We start from the raw sequence: 14,980 nt of genomic DNA, 5'->3' as shown, positions 1-14,980 counted from the left end.
GGTGGGGTGGCCCCCGTGGGCGCGTGGGGTGGTGGGTCCGCGCCTCGCCTCGCCGCAGCGGTGGCCATCCTGGGCCAGGCCCAGCGGGCCGCGGGGCCGATGTCGGGCCGGGAATTACAGAGCACACCCCCCCGACACAGAAGTTGTCAATATGTGCACAGCTGGTGGGGAGGCTCGGGCAAAGGGGAGACCATTACGAGCTGCAGGGGAGAGGGCAGGGCGGGAGAGGGGTGGGAGGCCGGCAGCTTTCGGAGGGGAAGGGAAATGGCCCGTCTGAATCCCTCTCCCTCTCCCTCTCCCCCTCCCCTCCCCGCCCTCCCTCTCTCCCTTTCTCTTTTCACAGATAACCAGCCCGAGTCATGCAGTCTTTTCGAGAAAGGTGTGGTTTCCATGGCAAACAACAGAACTACCAGCAGACCTCACAGGACACATCGCGCCTGGAGAATTACAGGCAGCCGAGCCAGGCCGGGCTGAGCTGCGAGCGGCAGCGGCTGCTGGCCAAGGACTACTACAGCCCGCAGCCCTACCCGGCCTACGAGGGCGGCGCCGGCTCGGCCGCCGGCCCGGCGCGGGGCGGCAAGGGCCTGGCCTCGCAGCAGTCCCTGCAGGGCAGGCCGGCCTTCTCGGGCTACAGCGTGCAGGACAGCAGCGCGTACCCCGGCCGCTACTCGGGCGAGGAGAGCCTGCAGGCCTGGGGGGCCCCCCAGCCGCCGCCCCCGCAGCCGCAGCCCCTGCCGGGGGGCATGGGCAAATATGACGACAGCTTGATGAAAAAGGCGGCAGTGCCCCCTGGCAGGCAGTACCCGGAGCAGGGCGCCCAGCTGCCCTTCCGGACTCACTCGCTGCACGTCCAGCAGCTGCCACAGCCCCAGCAGCCCCTGGCGTACCCCAAACTGCAAAGGCAGAAGCTGCAGAACGACATGGCCTCGCCACTGCCCTTCCCGCAGGGTGGCCACTTCCCCCAGCACTCCCAGTCTTTCCCCGCTTCCTCCAGCTACTCCTCCAGCGCCCAGGGCGCCCAGGGTGGCGGCGGCAGCGGCGGCAGCGGCCAGGGCGCCCACTCCTATAAGAGTTGCACCGCGCCGTCCGCCCAGCCCCACGACCGGCCGCTGACGGCCAGCGCCAGCCTGGCGCCGGGGCCGCGGGTCCAGAACCTTCACGCCTACCAGTCCGGCCGCCTCGGCTACGACCAGCAGAAGCAGCAGCAGGCGGCGCTCCAGAGCCGGCACCACACGCAGGAGACCCTCCATTACCAAAACCTCGCCAAGTACCAGCACTACGGGCAGCAGGGCCCGGGCTACTGCCAGCCGGACGCGGCCGTCAGGACTCCGGAGCAGTACTACCAGACCTTCAGCCCCAGCTCCGGCCACTCGCCCGCACGCTCCGTGGGCCGCTCGCCCTCCTACAGCTCCACCCCGTCGCCGCTGATGCCCAACCTAGAGAACTTCCCCTACAACCAGCAGCCGCTCGGCACCGGCGCCTTCCCTGCGGGCATCACGGACCACAGCCACTTCATGCCCCTGCTCAACCCCTCCCCGACCGATGCCGCCGGCTCGGTGGACAGCCAGGCGGGCAACGGCAAGCCGCCGCCGAAGGACAAGCTGCCCGAGAACCTGCTGTCGGACCTCAGCCTGCAGAGCCTCACGGCCCTGACGTCCCAGGTGGAGAACATCTCCAACACGGTGCAGCAACTGCTGCTGTCCAAGGCCGCCATGCCGCAGAAGAAGGGCGCCAAGAACCTGGCGTCCAGGACGCCGGAGCAGCACCGGAGTCAGCACTGCAGCCCCGAGGGCAGCGGCTACTCGGCCGAGGCGGCCGGCACGCCGCTGTCTGAGCCGCCGAGCAGCACGCCGCAGTCCACGCACGCTGAGCCGCCCGACGCCGACTACCTGAGCGGCTCCGAGGACCCGCTGGAGCGCAGCTTCCTCTACTGCAGCCAGGCCCGCGGCAGCCCCGCCAGGGTGCACGGCAACTCCAAGGCCAAGCCCGAGTCGGTGTCCACCTGCTCGGTGACCTCACCCGACGACATGTCCACCAAGTCCGACGACTCCTTCCAGAGCCTGCATGGCAGCCTGCCGCTCGACAGCTTCTCCAAGTTTGTGGCGGCCGAGCGGGACTGCCCGCGGCTCCTGCTCAGCGCCCTAGCGCAAGAGGACCTGGCCTCCGAGATCCTTGGGCTGCAGGAGGCCATCGGCGAGAAGGCCGAGAAGGCCTGGGCCGAGGCGCCTGGCCCGGCCAAGGACGTCAGCAAGCCTCCCTTCTCGCTGGAGAACCACAGCGCCTGCCTGGACGCCGTGGCCAAGAACGCGTGGCCGCGGCCGGGGGAGCCGGAGGCCCTGCCCGAGGCCCTGCAGCTCGACAAGGGTGGCGGTGCCAAGGACTTCAGCCCGGGGCTCTTCGAAGACCCTTCCGTGGGCTTCGCCGCCCCGGACCCCAAGAAGACGGCCGGTCCCCTCGCCTTTAGCCCCAAGACCACGCTCGGGGCCGCCACGCCGGACCCTGCCGCGGCAGCCTTCGACTGCTTCCCGGACACGACCAGCGCCAGCTCGGCGGATGGCACCAACCCCTTTGCCTGGCCCGAGGAAAACCTGGGTGATGCTTGTCCCCGCTGGGGCCTGCACCCCGGCGAGCTCACCAAGGGCCTGGAGCAGGGCGGGAAGGCCTCCGACGGCGTGGGCAAGGAGAATGCCCATGAGGCTTCGGGCTGCCCGGGCTTCCAGGAGGGGGAGCCGCCCGGGGACAAGGCCGCCGGGCCTCGGGACTCAGCGCAGGAGGCGGCGGGCGGGGTGAAGGAGGAGGTGGGTGGGCTGCTGCAGTGCCCCGAGGTGGGCAAGGCCGACCGCTGGCTGGAGGACAGCCGGCACTGCTGCTCCGCCGCGGACTTCGGGGACCTGCCCCTGCTACCACCGCCCGGCAGGAAAGAGGACCTGGAGGCGGAGGAGGAGTACTCCTCCCTGTGCGAGCTCCTGGGCAGCCCCGAGCAGAGGCCCGGCCTGCCGGACCCGCTGTCGCCGAAGGCCCCCCTGCTGTGCACCAAGGAGGAGGTGGAAGAGGTGCTGGACACCAAGACCGGCTGGGGCTCCCCGTGCCACCTGTCCGGCGACTCCGTCATCTTGCTGGGCCCCACCGTGGGCGCCGAGTCGAAGGTCCAGAGCTGGTTTGAGTCCTCCCTGTCCCACATGAAGCCGGGCGAAGGAGGCCCCGACGGGGTGCTGGCGCCCGGGGACTCCGCCACGCTGGCCCCGGATGCCTCCCTGGCGCAGAAGCCCAACAAGCCGGCCGTGCCCGAGGCGCCCATCGCTAAGAAGGAGCCCGTGCCCCGCGGCAAAAGCTTACGGAGCCGGCGGGTGCACCGGGGGCTGCCGGAGGCTGAGGACTCCCCGTGCCGGGCGCCCGTGCTGCCCAAGGACCTCTTGCTCCCCGAATCCTGCACTGGGCCCCCGCAGGGACAGATGGAAGGAGCGGGAGCCCCAGGCCGGGGGGCCTCGGAAGGGCTCCCCAGGATGTGCACGCGCTCCTTCACGGCCCTGAGCGAGCCCCGCACGCCTGGACCCCCAGGCCTGACCACCACCCCCGCCCCCCCGGACAAACTGGGGGGCAAGCAGCGAGCTGCCTTCAAGTCCGGCAAGCGGGTGGGCAAGCCGTCACCCAAGGCAGCCTCCAGCCCCAGTAACCCGGCCGCCCTGCCCGTGGCCTCGGACAGCAGCCCCATGGGCTCCAAGACCAAGGAGACAGACTCGCCCAGCACCCCGGGCAAGGACCAGCGCTCTATGATCCTGCGGTCCCGCACGAAAACCCAGGAGGCGTTTCACGCCAAGAGGCGGCGGCCCTCGGAGAGCCGCCTCCCCAACTGCCGCGCTGCCAAGAAGCTTCTGGCCAACAACCACCTGCCTGCCTCGTTCAAGGTCTCCGGCAGCCCCCAGAAGGAGGGCAGGGCCAGCCAGCGGGCCCGGGTCCCCAAGCCGGGCGCAGGCAGCAAGCTCTCTGACCGGCCCCTCCACGCGCTCAAGAGGAAGTCGGCCTTCCTGGCGCCAGTCCCCACCAAGAAGCGGAACCTGGTTCTACGGAGCGGCAGCGGGGGGGACGTGAAGGAGGAGGGAGCCGAGGACCCCTCCACCCTCTTCAAGAGGATGTCTTCGCCCAAGAAGGCCAAGCCCGCCAAGGGCAACGGCGGCGAGCCCGCCGTGAAGCCCCCGCCCCCGGAGACCCCTGACGCCTGCCTGAAGCTCGCCTCGCGGGCGGCCTTCCAGGGGGCCATGAAGACCAAGGTGCTTCCGCCCCGGAAAGGCAGGGGCCTGAAGCTGGAGGCCATCGTGCAGAAGATCACCTCGCCCAGCCTGAAGAAGTTTGCGTGCAAGGCGCCGGGGGCCCCTCCCGGTAACCCTCTGAGCCCCTCTCTCCCTGAGAAGGACCGTGGGCTCAAGAGTGCGGGCGGCAGCCCAGTTGGGGCAGGAGAAGGTCTGTTAAATGTGGGCCCTGGGCAGAAGCTCCCGGCAGCTCCGGGGGCCGACCCGTTATGCAGAAATCCGACCAACAGATCCTTAAAAGGCAAACTCCTAAACAGTAAGAAACTGTCCTCAACTGACTGTTTCAAAACTGAGGCCTTCACGTCCCCCGAGGCCCTGCTGCCTGGGGGGACTGCCCTGGCACCTAAGAAGAGAAGCCGGAAAGGCAGGGCTGGAGCCCTTGGACTCCCCAAAGGTCCCTTGGAGAAGCGGCCTCATCTAGGCCCGGCTCTGCTCCTGACCCCCCGAGACAGGGCCAATGGCACTCAGGGGGGCGGTGAGGACAGCTCTGGTGGAGGAGGCAAGAAGCCAAAGACGGAGGAGCTGGGCCTGGCCTCCCAGTCCCCTGAGGGCCGGCCCTGCCAGGCGCAGACGAGGGCGCAGAAGCAGCCGGGCCACGCCAACTACAGCAGCTATTCCAAGCGAAAGCGCCTCACCCGGGGCCGGGCCAAGAACACCACCTCCTCACCCTGTAAGGGGCGTGCCAAGCGGCGGCGGCAGCAGCAGGTGCTGCCCCTGGATCCCGCCGAGCCTGAAATCCGCCTCAAGTACATTTCCTCGTGCAAGCGGCTTCGGGCAGACAGCCGCACCCCGGCCTTCTCGCCCTTTGTGCGGGTGGAGAAGCGAGACGCGTTCACCACCATATGCACTGTGGTCAACTCCCCTGGGGAGGAGCCCAAGCCCCACAGGAAGCCTTCCTCCTCCGCCTCCTCTTCCTCATCCTCATGCTCATTCTCCTTGGATGCGACCGGGGCCTCCTTGGCCACGCTCCCTGGAGGCTCTGTCCTGCAGCCACGGCCCTCCCTGCCCCTCTCCTCCACCATGCATCTGGGGCCCGTGGTCTCCAAGGCCCTGAGTACCTCTTGCCTTGTTTGCTGCCTCTGCCAAAACCCGGCCAACTTCAAGGACCTCGGGGACCTCTGTGGGCCCTACTACCCCGAACACTGCCTCCCCAAAAAGAAGCCAAAACTCAAGGAGAAGGTGCGGCCGGAGGGCACCTGCGAGGAGGTCTCGCTGCCCCTCGAGAGAACACTCAAAGACCTCGAGTGCACAGCCACTGTTGCCACTGGCAAGCCCCCGAGGCCCGAGGGCCCGGCCGACCCCGGCAAGCAGGGCTCGCTGCGCACCAGCGCCCGGGGCCTGTCCCGGCGGCTGCAGAGCTGTTACTGCTGTGACAGTCGGGGGGACGGTGGCGAGGAGGCGGCCCCAGCTGACAAGAGCCGCAAGCATGAGTGCAGCAAGGAGCCACCGGCCGAGCCTGGCGGGGACACCCAGGAACACTGGGTGCACGAGGCCTGCGCCGTGTGGACGGGCGGGGTCTACCTGGTAGCCGGGAAGCTCTTTGGGCTGCAGGAGGCCATGAAGGTGGCCGTGGACATGGTAAGAGGCCAGCCCGGCTGGGGCGGGGAGCCCAGGGTGCGCAGGACGGGCAGGCAGGCAGGCCATTGGAAAGCCCCCCCCCCCCCCACATCTTTGCCGGCGCCACGGTTTGGGCCAAACATACCCGCCATCACCAATTCCTCTCCGGGGAGCTTTGGGGTGGAGTTGAGGCCGAGGCAGGACATGCTCGCCCACCCCTGTCCCCGACTTGCCCTGCCCAGCCCGGCACCCGGCACCTTCCGGCTCCAGGTCCCCCCCATCCCCCCGTCCCAGCACCTACCTATCCCCTTGGGCTCTGGGAAGGAGCCTCTCCGCACACGGTGGGTCGGCACGTGTCCCCTCGGGCAGGGTGGTCTGGGGACCTCTCCGCAACGGTCATAACGTGCTCCTTGAGGACCTCCAGTCCCCAAGGTCTGTGAGCAGGAACTCAGGCTGCCTTCTCGGTTCAGATCCCAGCACGGCCCATCCCTCCCCGTGGGACTCGGGGCCTGGGGCTTCGCCCCTCTGTACCCCCGCGTCCTCATGCTGGCGTGGGCCGCGCAGCGGGGCTGTGAGGGCTGAGTGAGTTCATGCCGTGAAACCGCCAGGCCCGTCTGAGCGCCCGCCGCCGGCCCTCTGCTAGGACAGGGGACGTCGGCCGGGCCTCGGCTCACCAGCACTGTTATTACCACTCCAGCTACCAGGGGTTCCTGCTCCTCACGCTCCCTCCTGAGGGGTGCAGGTGGCGGAGTGAGCAGGCAGCTAGACGGGGTGCTGGGGTCAGCAGTCTCTTCCTGGGGCCTGTGTTCCTGCCCACCTCCCCCCGACACACATGCACACGGACAGCCACACCTGGGACAGACACTCCCTCGCACCCCCTGTGCCCAAGGGCCTCGGCCTCGCCTGGGTTCCTGCACCCACCTTCCACTGCCGCGGGGCATGGTGGGAGACCTCTGCAGGCCCAGACATCCTGCCCAGGGGCCTCCAGCCTGACTGAGGAAACCCCACCTCCAACAGGACACCTGCACTTTCCGTGCCCCTCCCTCTCTCTCTCTCTCTCTCTCCCCCCCCCCCCCCCCCATAGCTGGCTCTTGGCTCCTTCCCAGCCATCCTGAAATAGGCTCAAGTCTCTTCCATCATTAAAAAGTAATACCCTCAGATCACCAATCCCCTCCTCCGACACCCACGCCCCACCAGGCCCCCCATCCAGGCCTCCCCTGCCTCCACGGCTCTGGACCAGGCTGTGCTGCTTCTCCATCCTTCTCTGAGCCGGGGCCCGATCCAGTCTTTTCCATGGTGGTAGGCTAATCAAGCATGGGCTAAGCCTGTCCCAGGAGCTCTGGTCTCGCCTCATGGACCTGGACTAAAGTCCTGCCGGACTGACGAGAGAGCTGGGGGTCAGAGTGGCACCCTGCTTCCGTGCTGTCGCACAGCTCTTGAGCGCTGGAGCTGGAACTCCGCCCATCTCCGCCCGCTGTGCCCTATACCTCCTGCCACTGGGGCATCCCTGGGAAGGTCAGGCCGGGGTGGGGGATGCTGGGGGGGTTAGGACACACACCAGCAGGGCTTCACTGCTCCCCGGCCGCATCTTCCTACGTCCCCCAAGGCAGCTCAGATGGGGTCTAAAAGGCCTTCCTGCGTCCAATGGCCCTGGGCCAGGCCCGAGCTGGCAGCCGGGCTGAGCCTCACGGGGGCCCAGCAAAGCAGCGTCCCCCCACCGGACGCTCAGAACACTCTGGAGAGACGGCCAGGCCCTGAGACTTCTGAGGGTCCCGGCTCCATGCCCTCGCCTCCTGCAGCCTTGGCTCCCTTGGAGACACACAGACCCAGGTTCAAATCTTAGCTCTGCTGACAGTGGGTTCTGTGACTCCAGCAAGTCACTGCCCTCTGGGAGCTTCGGAAGGTCACACCCCGTTAGCAGGGTGGTAGGGCTACCTCCCCAGTGCACAGCAGGGGCCCCCTGCGGCAGGGTCCCCAGCCCCGGCACGCCTGTTAGTACCTTGGCCTCACTCTCGCTCTCGGGGGCACAGAAGTTCTGTGGGGGCCACTCAGGGACAGCCCTCTTTCTTCTCTGACCCCTCCCGAGAACCCCCACACAAACTGTTGTCCCTCAGCCCTCCCATGCCCACCTCCCGGGACCTCAGTTTCTCATTCTGCCCAGAACCACTGCAGACCCCATGTCCTCTCCAGGTGAGGCCTGGCCATGGATGCCAAGGATGGGGGCATGCACCTCTCACTGGGTGTTATTTAGAAGCTGCTAGCAAGGGCTCAGACCCCAGTTTGGGCCCCCCCACCAGCCTGGGATCCTTTGGCAGGTTCACAAGCCCGGCTGGGGGAGCAGGGGGTCAGAGCTCGGGTGCTAGGCTCAGAAGGGCCCAACGCCTCTGTCTCTCTGTACCTCGGTTTCTTTGTGTCTGGAACGCCGCTCACCAGTTTTTTGGGGGGGGCCTCAGTGCAGGCAGGGTGGTGTGAAGCCGCCCCTCTGGCTATTCCCCTTTAACCAACAAAACACCTGAGGGCCTGGGCCTGGCCCTGGCCCCCCTCCCGCTCCGTCACTTCTTTGTGGGCCGGAAATTGAGGCACTGTTGGGTCCCACAGCCCCAGGAGATCTCAGCCTTGACCGGAAGGCAACTGCCCATCTGAAGGCATGTATGGAAACCTGATGTTCCAGAACATACCCAGCCCGTCTCCCTGTACCTCCCCCCTCCCAGCTTGATGCCATAGGGAGCGTTCCCAGGCCTTATTCCCCGGGAAGGTGGGAGAACTTTCTCACTCATGGTCTCTCCCAGATGCTGGAGGCGGGGTCTCTCTCTTAGTCGTGGACGTGGGATGGAGCCCACCCCCGGCCCCGAGCAGTACGGGGAGATTTTTGCCAGCTCAAAGCCCAGCTCAGCTACCTGGGAGCTGTGTGCCCTCAGGCAGGTTACTCAGCCTCGGGAGGTAACCTGGGTAGAATTATGATAATACCAACATCATAAAGTTATGAGGTGGCTGCTTCCAGGCCCGCGGGGCACCGCATGAGTGACCCGTCCCGGTGGCTTAGCGCTGGGGCCTGGGCCTGCCACTGCTCTGCTTCCCCACCGTATGTACCTCCCGACTGGTACGGCGGGGCTGGAGTTCTGGAGTCTGCGGGACTCGGGGCCCAGCCTGTCCCTCTGCAGGCCGCAGGGTTTCTCTCGCTCTTCGGAGGGCCCTCTCGGGGTGGCCCAGCTGTCCCGGCCACGTCCCTCTTCGGACAGCTGGGCCAGGTATGGGACACCGCGTGCATCTACAACAACTCGGCCTGTCCCCTCCTCCATGCACCTGGGCAGGGCGGGGGGCCCCTCGGAGGGTGGGACAGGTCCGTTCTGGGCTCCGTGCTCGCGTGGCTGCCAGACAGGGTAGAAGACGATGCTCATTGCCTTCACGCTCGCCTGGAGTAGAGGCCTCAGTTTCACCATCTAGAAAATGGGGTTCATGACAGTCCCCAAGCCCCTGGGAGGAGCCAGTGGGTAAGGACACCCCCTGTGCCCTGCACGCCGAACCCCTGCTCAGCCCCAACCAGTAGCCACACCCACAGCGGCCTCACCGCTTCTTGTCGTCTGCTGGGCACATGGTGTCTCCCGTGTGATCTTCACACGACCGGCCCGTAGGGCGGGGGGGCCCTCCCTCCGCACCCAGGTGGGGCCTGGAGACTTCGGGTGACCGGCTGAGGTCACCCAGCGCAGAATGGCAGAGCTGGGATGCGAACCCATGAGGTTCGACATTTATCCGTGAGGTTCGACATGCCCCTGCCCCAAGAGGGTCCCCTCATCCGAGCCCGGGGCTGCCACAGAATCAGCCCTCGGGCCACCTGCAACCTCCTTCCAACTGATTTCTGGGGTGGGGGAGGTGTGGTCCGTGAGGGGCCCACTGCAGACTCACCCCAGCTTCCCTCTCTCCTCGCCAGACCTGTTCCAGCTGCCAGGAAGCCGGGGCCACCATCGGGTGCTGCCACAAAGGATGTACCCACACCTACCATTACCCGTGTGCCACCGATGCGGGTAAGAGCCAGCCCCAGGGGACAGGGAGGCCAGGGAGGCCCCGGAGGCCTGGAGACAGGATCAGACCTCCCCTGCACCCCACCCGCCCCCGCCTGCTCCCGGGGCGGCAGCAGCCCCAGCCAAGTCACCCGCAGGAGCACACACAGGACTGAGTGGGGACGGGTCCTTGGCCAGGGCTGGGATGCGAGCACGAGCTGCACCCCTCCTTCTGCGGGGATTAATTCACACCCACTCTGCTCCAGGCCGGGCGTCAGGCCCTGGCTCTGTCCCCAGTTGCATCTTTACGGATAGGCTGCCTTCCCCACGGCCACACACAGCAGCACGGACAGACTTTGCCTGTCTGGCTCCACATCCCGTGCTCTCTCTCTCTCACCCCAGTACTGTCCAGCCCCCTGGGGCCTCACCTGTGAGTGGGACAGACAGGAAAATCATGATCCTTGCCCAGAGTTATGGAGACCAGACAGGGTGGAGAGAATGTGTGCCGTGGGAGAGATTCATCCTGTCTGAGCTGGGAGGGAATGCAGGAGGACTTCCTGGAGGAGGCGGCATTGGCGCCAGGCCCCCCAAGGTCAGGGGAGGTGCGCAGCAGCTGGTTAGGGGCTTGGAGCAATACAGGTTCTGTTCCGAATGAAGTGTCCGGAGGATTCCCCACATAGTAGGGATGTCTGTAGGGCCCTGGGGATTGCCACGGGAGGAGGAGACGCTGACTCAGGGAGAAGGGGCTTGCAGAGACCTCATGGGCGCTGAGTGCGCAGGCCTTAGGGGAGGGGCAGGGAGAGGGAGGTGCGGAGCCAGGGGCCAACTTCCCCGTGTTGGGAGGCAGGTGTGAGGCCGGCCAGGGGTGTGCTGAGGGCTGTGCTGCTCCGCTGGCCCGCTCACGGACCCCCGCACCACTCACTGCGGTGGGGCGGAAGGGGGGGAGGCGCATGGTTGGCGGTCCGGTCAGCTCTGCCCTGCTCCACGCGGGCTCTCCCGCCCCCCACAGTTGACCCCACCGAGTCCCCCAGGCCGCCCAGATTCACGGGCTGGGGCCTCTTCTGCGTGGGCGGAGCTACGGAGCCACCCTGCAGAGGCTGGCGGCCCAGGGAGGGCGCTTGGAGCAAAACTCCTGGCCATCCGTCCGGGACACGTGGCTGCTTCCCTGTGCACAGGTTGGGGAGCTGTCCAGCTGGCTGTCAGCCCAAGGGGTCGTCAGATCGCGGGAGGGGGCCGCGTGGGGGGAGTGGGCGCCAGCACTTCACAGCTGCGGGGGGCGACAGCCAGAGAAGCTGGGAGAACAAGTGAGCCCGGAGGCTGGAAGGGCGGGCTGGCCGGGGCACCTCTGGCCAGGCAGGAGGGGTGGAGGGCAGAGGGCCTGAGGCAGGGGGCTAGGCGGGACATCCAGACGGGAGCCCTGGGCCTCCGTGTGCACCGTGCACCTACCCAGGCCCTGGGTCTCCAGGTGTGGCCTCTCGGACCGCAGGGCACCGGGGCTGCCCCCCTCTGCCCTTCCCTGCCGCCCTGGCCCACTAACCCTGTGCGTTCAACCCCATTAACGAGCACCTCCCTGGGGCTAAGTGACTTGGAATTGCTGGCCGAAGCCAGCGCGCCACGGGTCCTGTCTGAGCCTTTCCACACTCAGGCCGCGGGGGCCCCACGGTCCCCAGGTGCAGACACCAAGAGAGGCACCGAGAATCGATGACCCAGCTCCTTCCTATGGTCCCCCTTCTGCATGTCCGGGGGGGGATGCTGGGGGGTGGTTGAGCAAGCTGGTTTGGGACGTGGTGAGCTCCTGCCCTTCGCTTGCGCAGACCCAAGCCCTTGACCGTCAGGCCTGCAGTGGGATGTGGGGCGGGGAGGACACCACGTGTGCAGCCGGCCTGGGGTTTGAGCTCAGTGCTCTTTGGAAGGCATGCTTTCAGTCGCAGAACCGTGTCTCGCTTGCCTGAGCAGAGGGAAGAGGACACACTGAGGATCTCCCCCCAGACGCTGGCCCCAAAGTGCAGAAACTCAGGGGCACTTTGCAGCCTGAGTTTGCAGCTTCTGGCCGGGGCTGGTCGGAAAAAAAGGGGAGCCAGCTGCAGGCCTGGAGCCTTCCCAACCCTGCTCTCGGGCCTGCGGACCTGCCCTTGCCTCCCCGCCCTGCCTACCAGCCACCATGCTGTCGCGATGCCACGGCACGAGCCACAGCGTGAGCAGGAGGAATGTGCTGGAAGGAGAGGACTTGCTTGGCCAGCTCAGGCCTCCGGCTATTTATGGGTTTGGGGTTTGTTCAGAACAATGGCCATGGGGCATGGGAGGGAGGGGGGTGAGCCCAGAAGGGGACTGGGTGTTGTGGACGGGGACTCCTGGGGGAGAAGCCAGGGCATCCGTAGGTGACAGCGGGCCGCGGAGTGGGGACTTGCTGAGATGCCAGTGCACCCCTGGGCTGAGGCGGGCAGCAGGAACCAGCCATGCTCAGCCATCCTCTGTCCCCCAAGGGTGGCCAGTGCTGTGGGCACCCAAATACCTGCTGGGATTCACCCAGATCCAAGACCTCAGTCTTCCCCCTGCCCCCAGACTCAGGTCTGCGTCGCCTTCGAGGCCCCCCACAAGGACAAGCCCATATCCTGAGTGCCTGCTCTGAGCCATGCACGTGCAGGTGGCTTATATTCATTGCCCTCATCAGTCCCCATGATAGAGACAGACACAGTAGGTGGCATAAGGCCCATTTCACAGATGTGGACACCGAGGCTCAAAGAAGCAGCTGATTCTTGAATCCAGACCTGGGACCGCACCGCCCAGTCCATCAGCCCGCTCGGCCTCAAGGCCTTCTAGGGGCTGGGCATGCATCCAGGGAAGAGGGCAAAGCGGGCACACGGAGCTGGCCTTCCAGTGGGGCAGAGACCATGAGCAAGTCCACGGTATTTAGACCACTAGGAGGAAGTGACGAGGGTGGCCAAGCGAAGTGAGGCAGGGGCAGGGGAGAGACAGGCCTAGGGGGTCTGCTCCAGCTAGGGAGTCAGGGACGTCCTCCCGAGTGACAAGAAGGCCTTCCAGGTGGGGGGAAGAACAGGAACACACGGGCCAGTAGGGCTGGAGGCAGATGGAGGCCAGTTCAGCCGGGATGGGGTTTAGACCCTGGAGAATCTCAAGCAGGGTCTGCTCTACTTTGTGCAAAGAAGCCCTGTAGCCTAGGGTCTCAGGGGCGCTAGGTCCCCCTCCCCGCCTGGCCCCTGACGAGACACCAGCAGCCATCCTAACCACCCACACTTCTTTTTGGTGGCAGGTTGCATATTCATCGAAGAGAACTTTTCTTTGAAGTGTCCCAAACATAAGGTAGGTAACCACAAGCCTTCCCTGGAGGGGAGCCCCTCCCCTCGCCCCACCCCCTGCCCTGCGGACCCTCAGCGGGGCCCAGCCCCCACCTGTCCGCCTCCAAAACCTTACTATTCGCGGTGTATCCGAAGCCTTTGGGGCAGGTTGGCACTCGCTGGTCAGAAAGACCGCCTTATAACGAGACAGGTCCTGAAGGAGGGAGCCATCCCAGGTGGGCGACAGGAAGGGCAGGCAGGGGCACAGGACGATGGGCGCGGAGGGAGGTGACGGTGGCAGAGTGGGGGTAGAGAGAGGTTAAGGCCTAAGGTGAGGCCGGGTGCCTCCAGGGTGGGTGCGGGCAAGGGCGGAGCCTCTCGGGGGGCGGGGCCACGCCGGGAGGGGCGGGGCCGGGATTTATTCGCCCCTAGCACGTGCCCACCACCGGCAATGACGGGCGCTCGGGCGTCTCTTCTCCTGCAGAGGCTGCCGTTGTAATCCACCCCAGCGGCCGGAGAAGCCGCCGAAGCCCGCCTGCCCGCCCGCCGCCGAAGGAGAGGAGCCGCCTGCGCAGCCCCCGGGCCTTTGAGCTGCTCCCCGCGCGGGTCCAGAGCCGATCCTTGATCCGGACTCCGGATCTTGGATCTGGCCGCCTAGGGCTGAAACTTGCGATCCCGGGTTGGGAAGAAAACACGTTCCGGAGCCGCCTGCTCCCGGAACAGGACGACACAGGACGTTCCCGCCTACATCCCACAGGGCCAGGCTTGGAGAGGGGGAGCCCGCGGAGCGGCCAGACTCCCTGGGGCACCCAGGCTCCGGCGGGGATTGGAGACGCCTTTAGCCTGGGGACACGCTTCTCCCCCTGGTCGTTCCAAGAGGACGTGGCACACATTCGACGTGGGTGCTGCCGCCACCGCAGCCGGCGTGGCTTGCAGCTGGGGGCCCTGGGGGTGGGGGTGGGGGTCCAAAGGGCCCTGGAAGTGGCCGGGGCGGCTCCAAGCTCCGAGGCGGGGGGCTGGGGGTGGGTGGGGAGGGAGCCGAAGCTTTGCTGGAGAGGACTAGGCCGGCGGGGTAGGAGGCCGGAGGCTTTGGAAGGAACCTTTCGAATCGTGTCCTAGTGCCCTTCCCACCCACCCAGCCTCGGCCGACACTTTCGAGCGGTTTGGGCAGAGCCGGGGGAGTCCGCGACCCATGCTCAGGGGATGCGGGCTCCCCGGGTGTGGGCGGGACTGGCCCCCGCCCTTTGGCCTCTGTCGTCCCCTTTCCAGTCCTCCGCCCCACCCCTGGAGCGCCACCTGGGAAGGCAAAGGAAGGGAGTGGCGACCAGAGCGCACCTCCGGTGGATGCGTGACCGTCCCTCTGCACGACCACCCAGTCTCCAGGGACAGCAGCGCCCACCCGGCACGGGAGCAGAGACAGCGCTAGATTCGTGTACAAACCTGTGTACCCCTCTATATATATGTTACATAGAATGTATATATGTTGGGAACATGCTCGCTTCTCCCGTGTGTCGCCGCCGCCGTGCGTCGTGCGTCCCTCAGCACGGGGCCCTTGCCGGGAAGGGGGCTACGGCGATGCCCGCCCTCCCCGCGCAGCCACCACCGGCCCAAGCCAGTCCCCGCCAGTCCGTCCGCCTGTCCGTCTGTGTCCTCAGCTCTGTCCACGCTTCGATAGGCCTGACGCAGCCCCCAGACTGGGGCCGCCCTAGCAACTTCCTGTACATATGACTGTAAAATGGTAAACGTGTGTATTATATCTGGCCTCGTTATATAGTGTATATATATGTATACATATACATATATATAATATATATGAAGACTG

General features: G+C 66.5%; 1 protein-coding gene across 3 annotated transcripts in view; it reads left to right on the top strand.

The window, feature by feature from the left end:
- RAI1 (retinoic acid induced 1) overlaps positions 1–14,129 on the top strand; it is a 116,303-nt gene extending 102,174 nt beyond the window's left edge. For 2 of the 3 annotated variants that reach the window (XR_013446045.1, XR_013446046.1), the window contains exons 3-7: positions 344–5,885; positions 9,793–9,886; positions 11,819–12,131; positions 13,134–13,183; positions 13,643–14,129. Coding sequence is in view for 1 of the 3 variants with exons in the window: in XM_036113058.2 (XP_035968951.2) it covers positions 360–5,885; positions 9,793–9,886; positions 13,134–13,183; positions 13,643–13,657 (5,685 nt within the window). In the remaining 2 variants the exon portion in view is untranslated. The remainder of the gene's footprint in view (positions 1–343; positions 5,886–9,792; positions 9,887–11,818; positions 12,132–13,133; positions 13,184–13,642) is intronic. The other variant, XM_036113058.2, reaches the window with a different exon arrangement.
- Positions 14,130–14,980: the final 851 nt, after the last annotated feature.

Source organism: Halichoerus grypus, chromosome 2 (genome assembly GCF_964656455.1).
Source record: "Halichoerus grypus chromosome 2, mHalGry1.hap1.1, whole genome shotgun sequence".
NCBI lineage: Eukaryota > Metazoa > Chordata > Mammalia > Carnivora > Phocidae > Halichoerus > Halichoerus grypus.
This window is presented reverse-complemented; position numbering and strand designations above follow the sequence as displayed.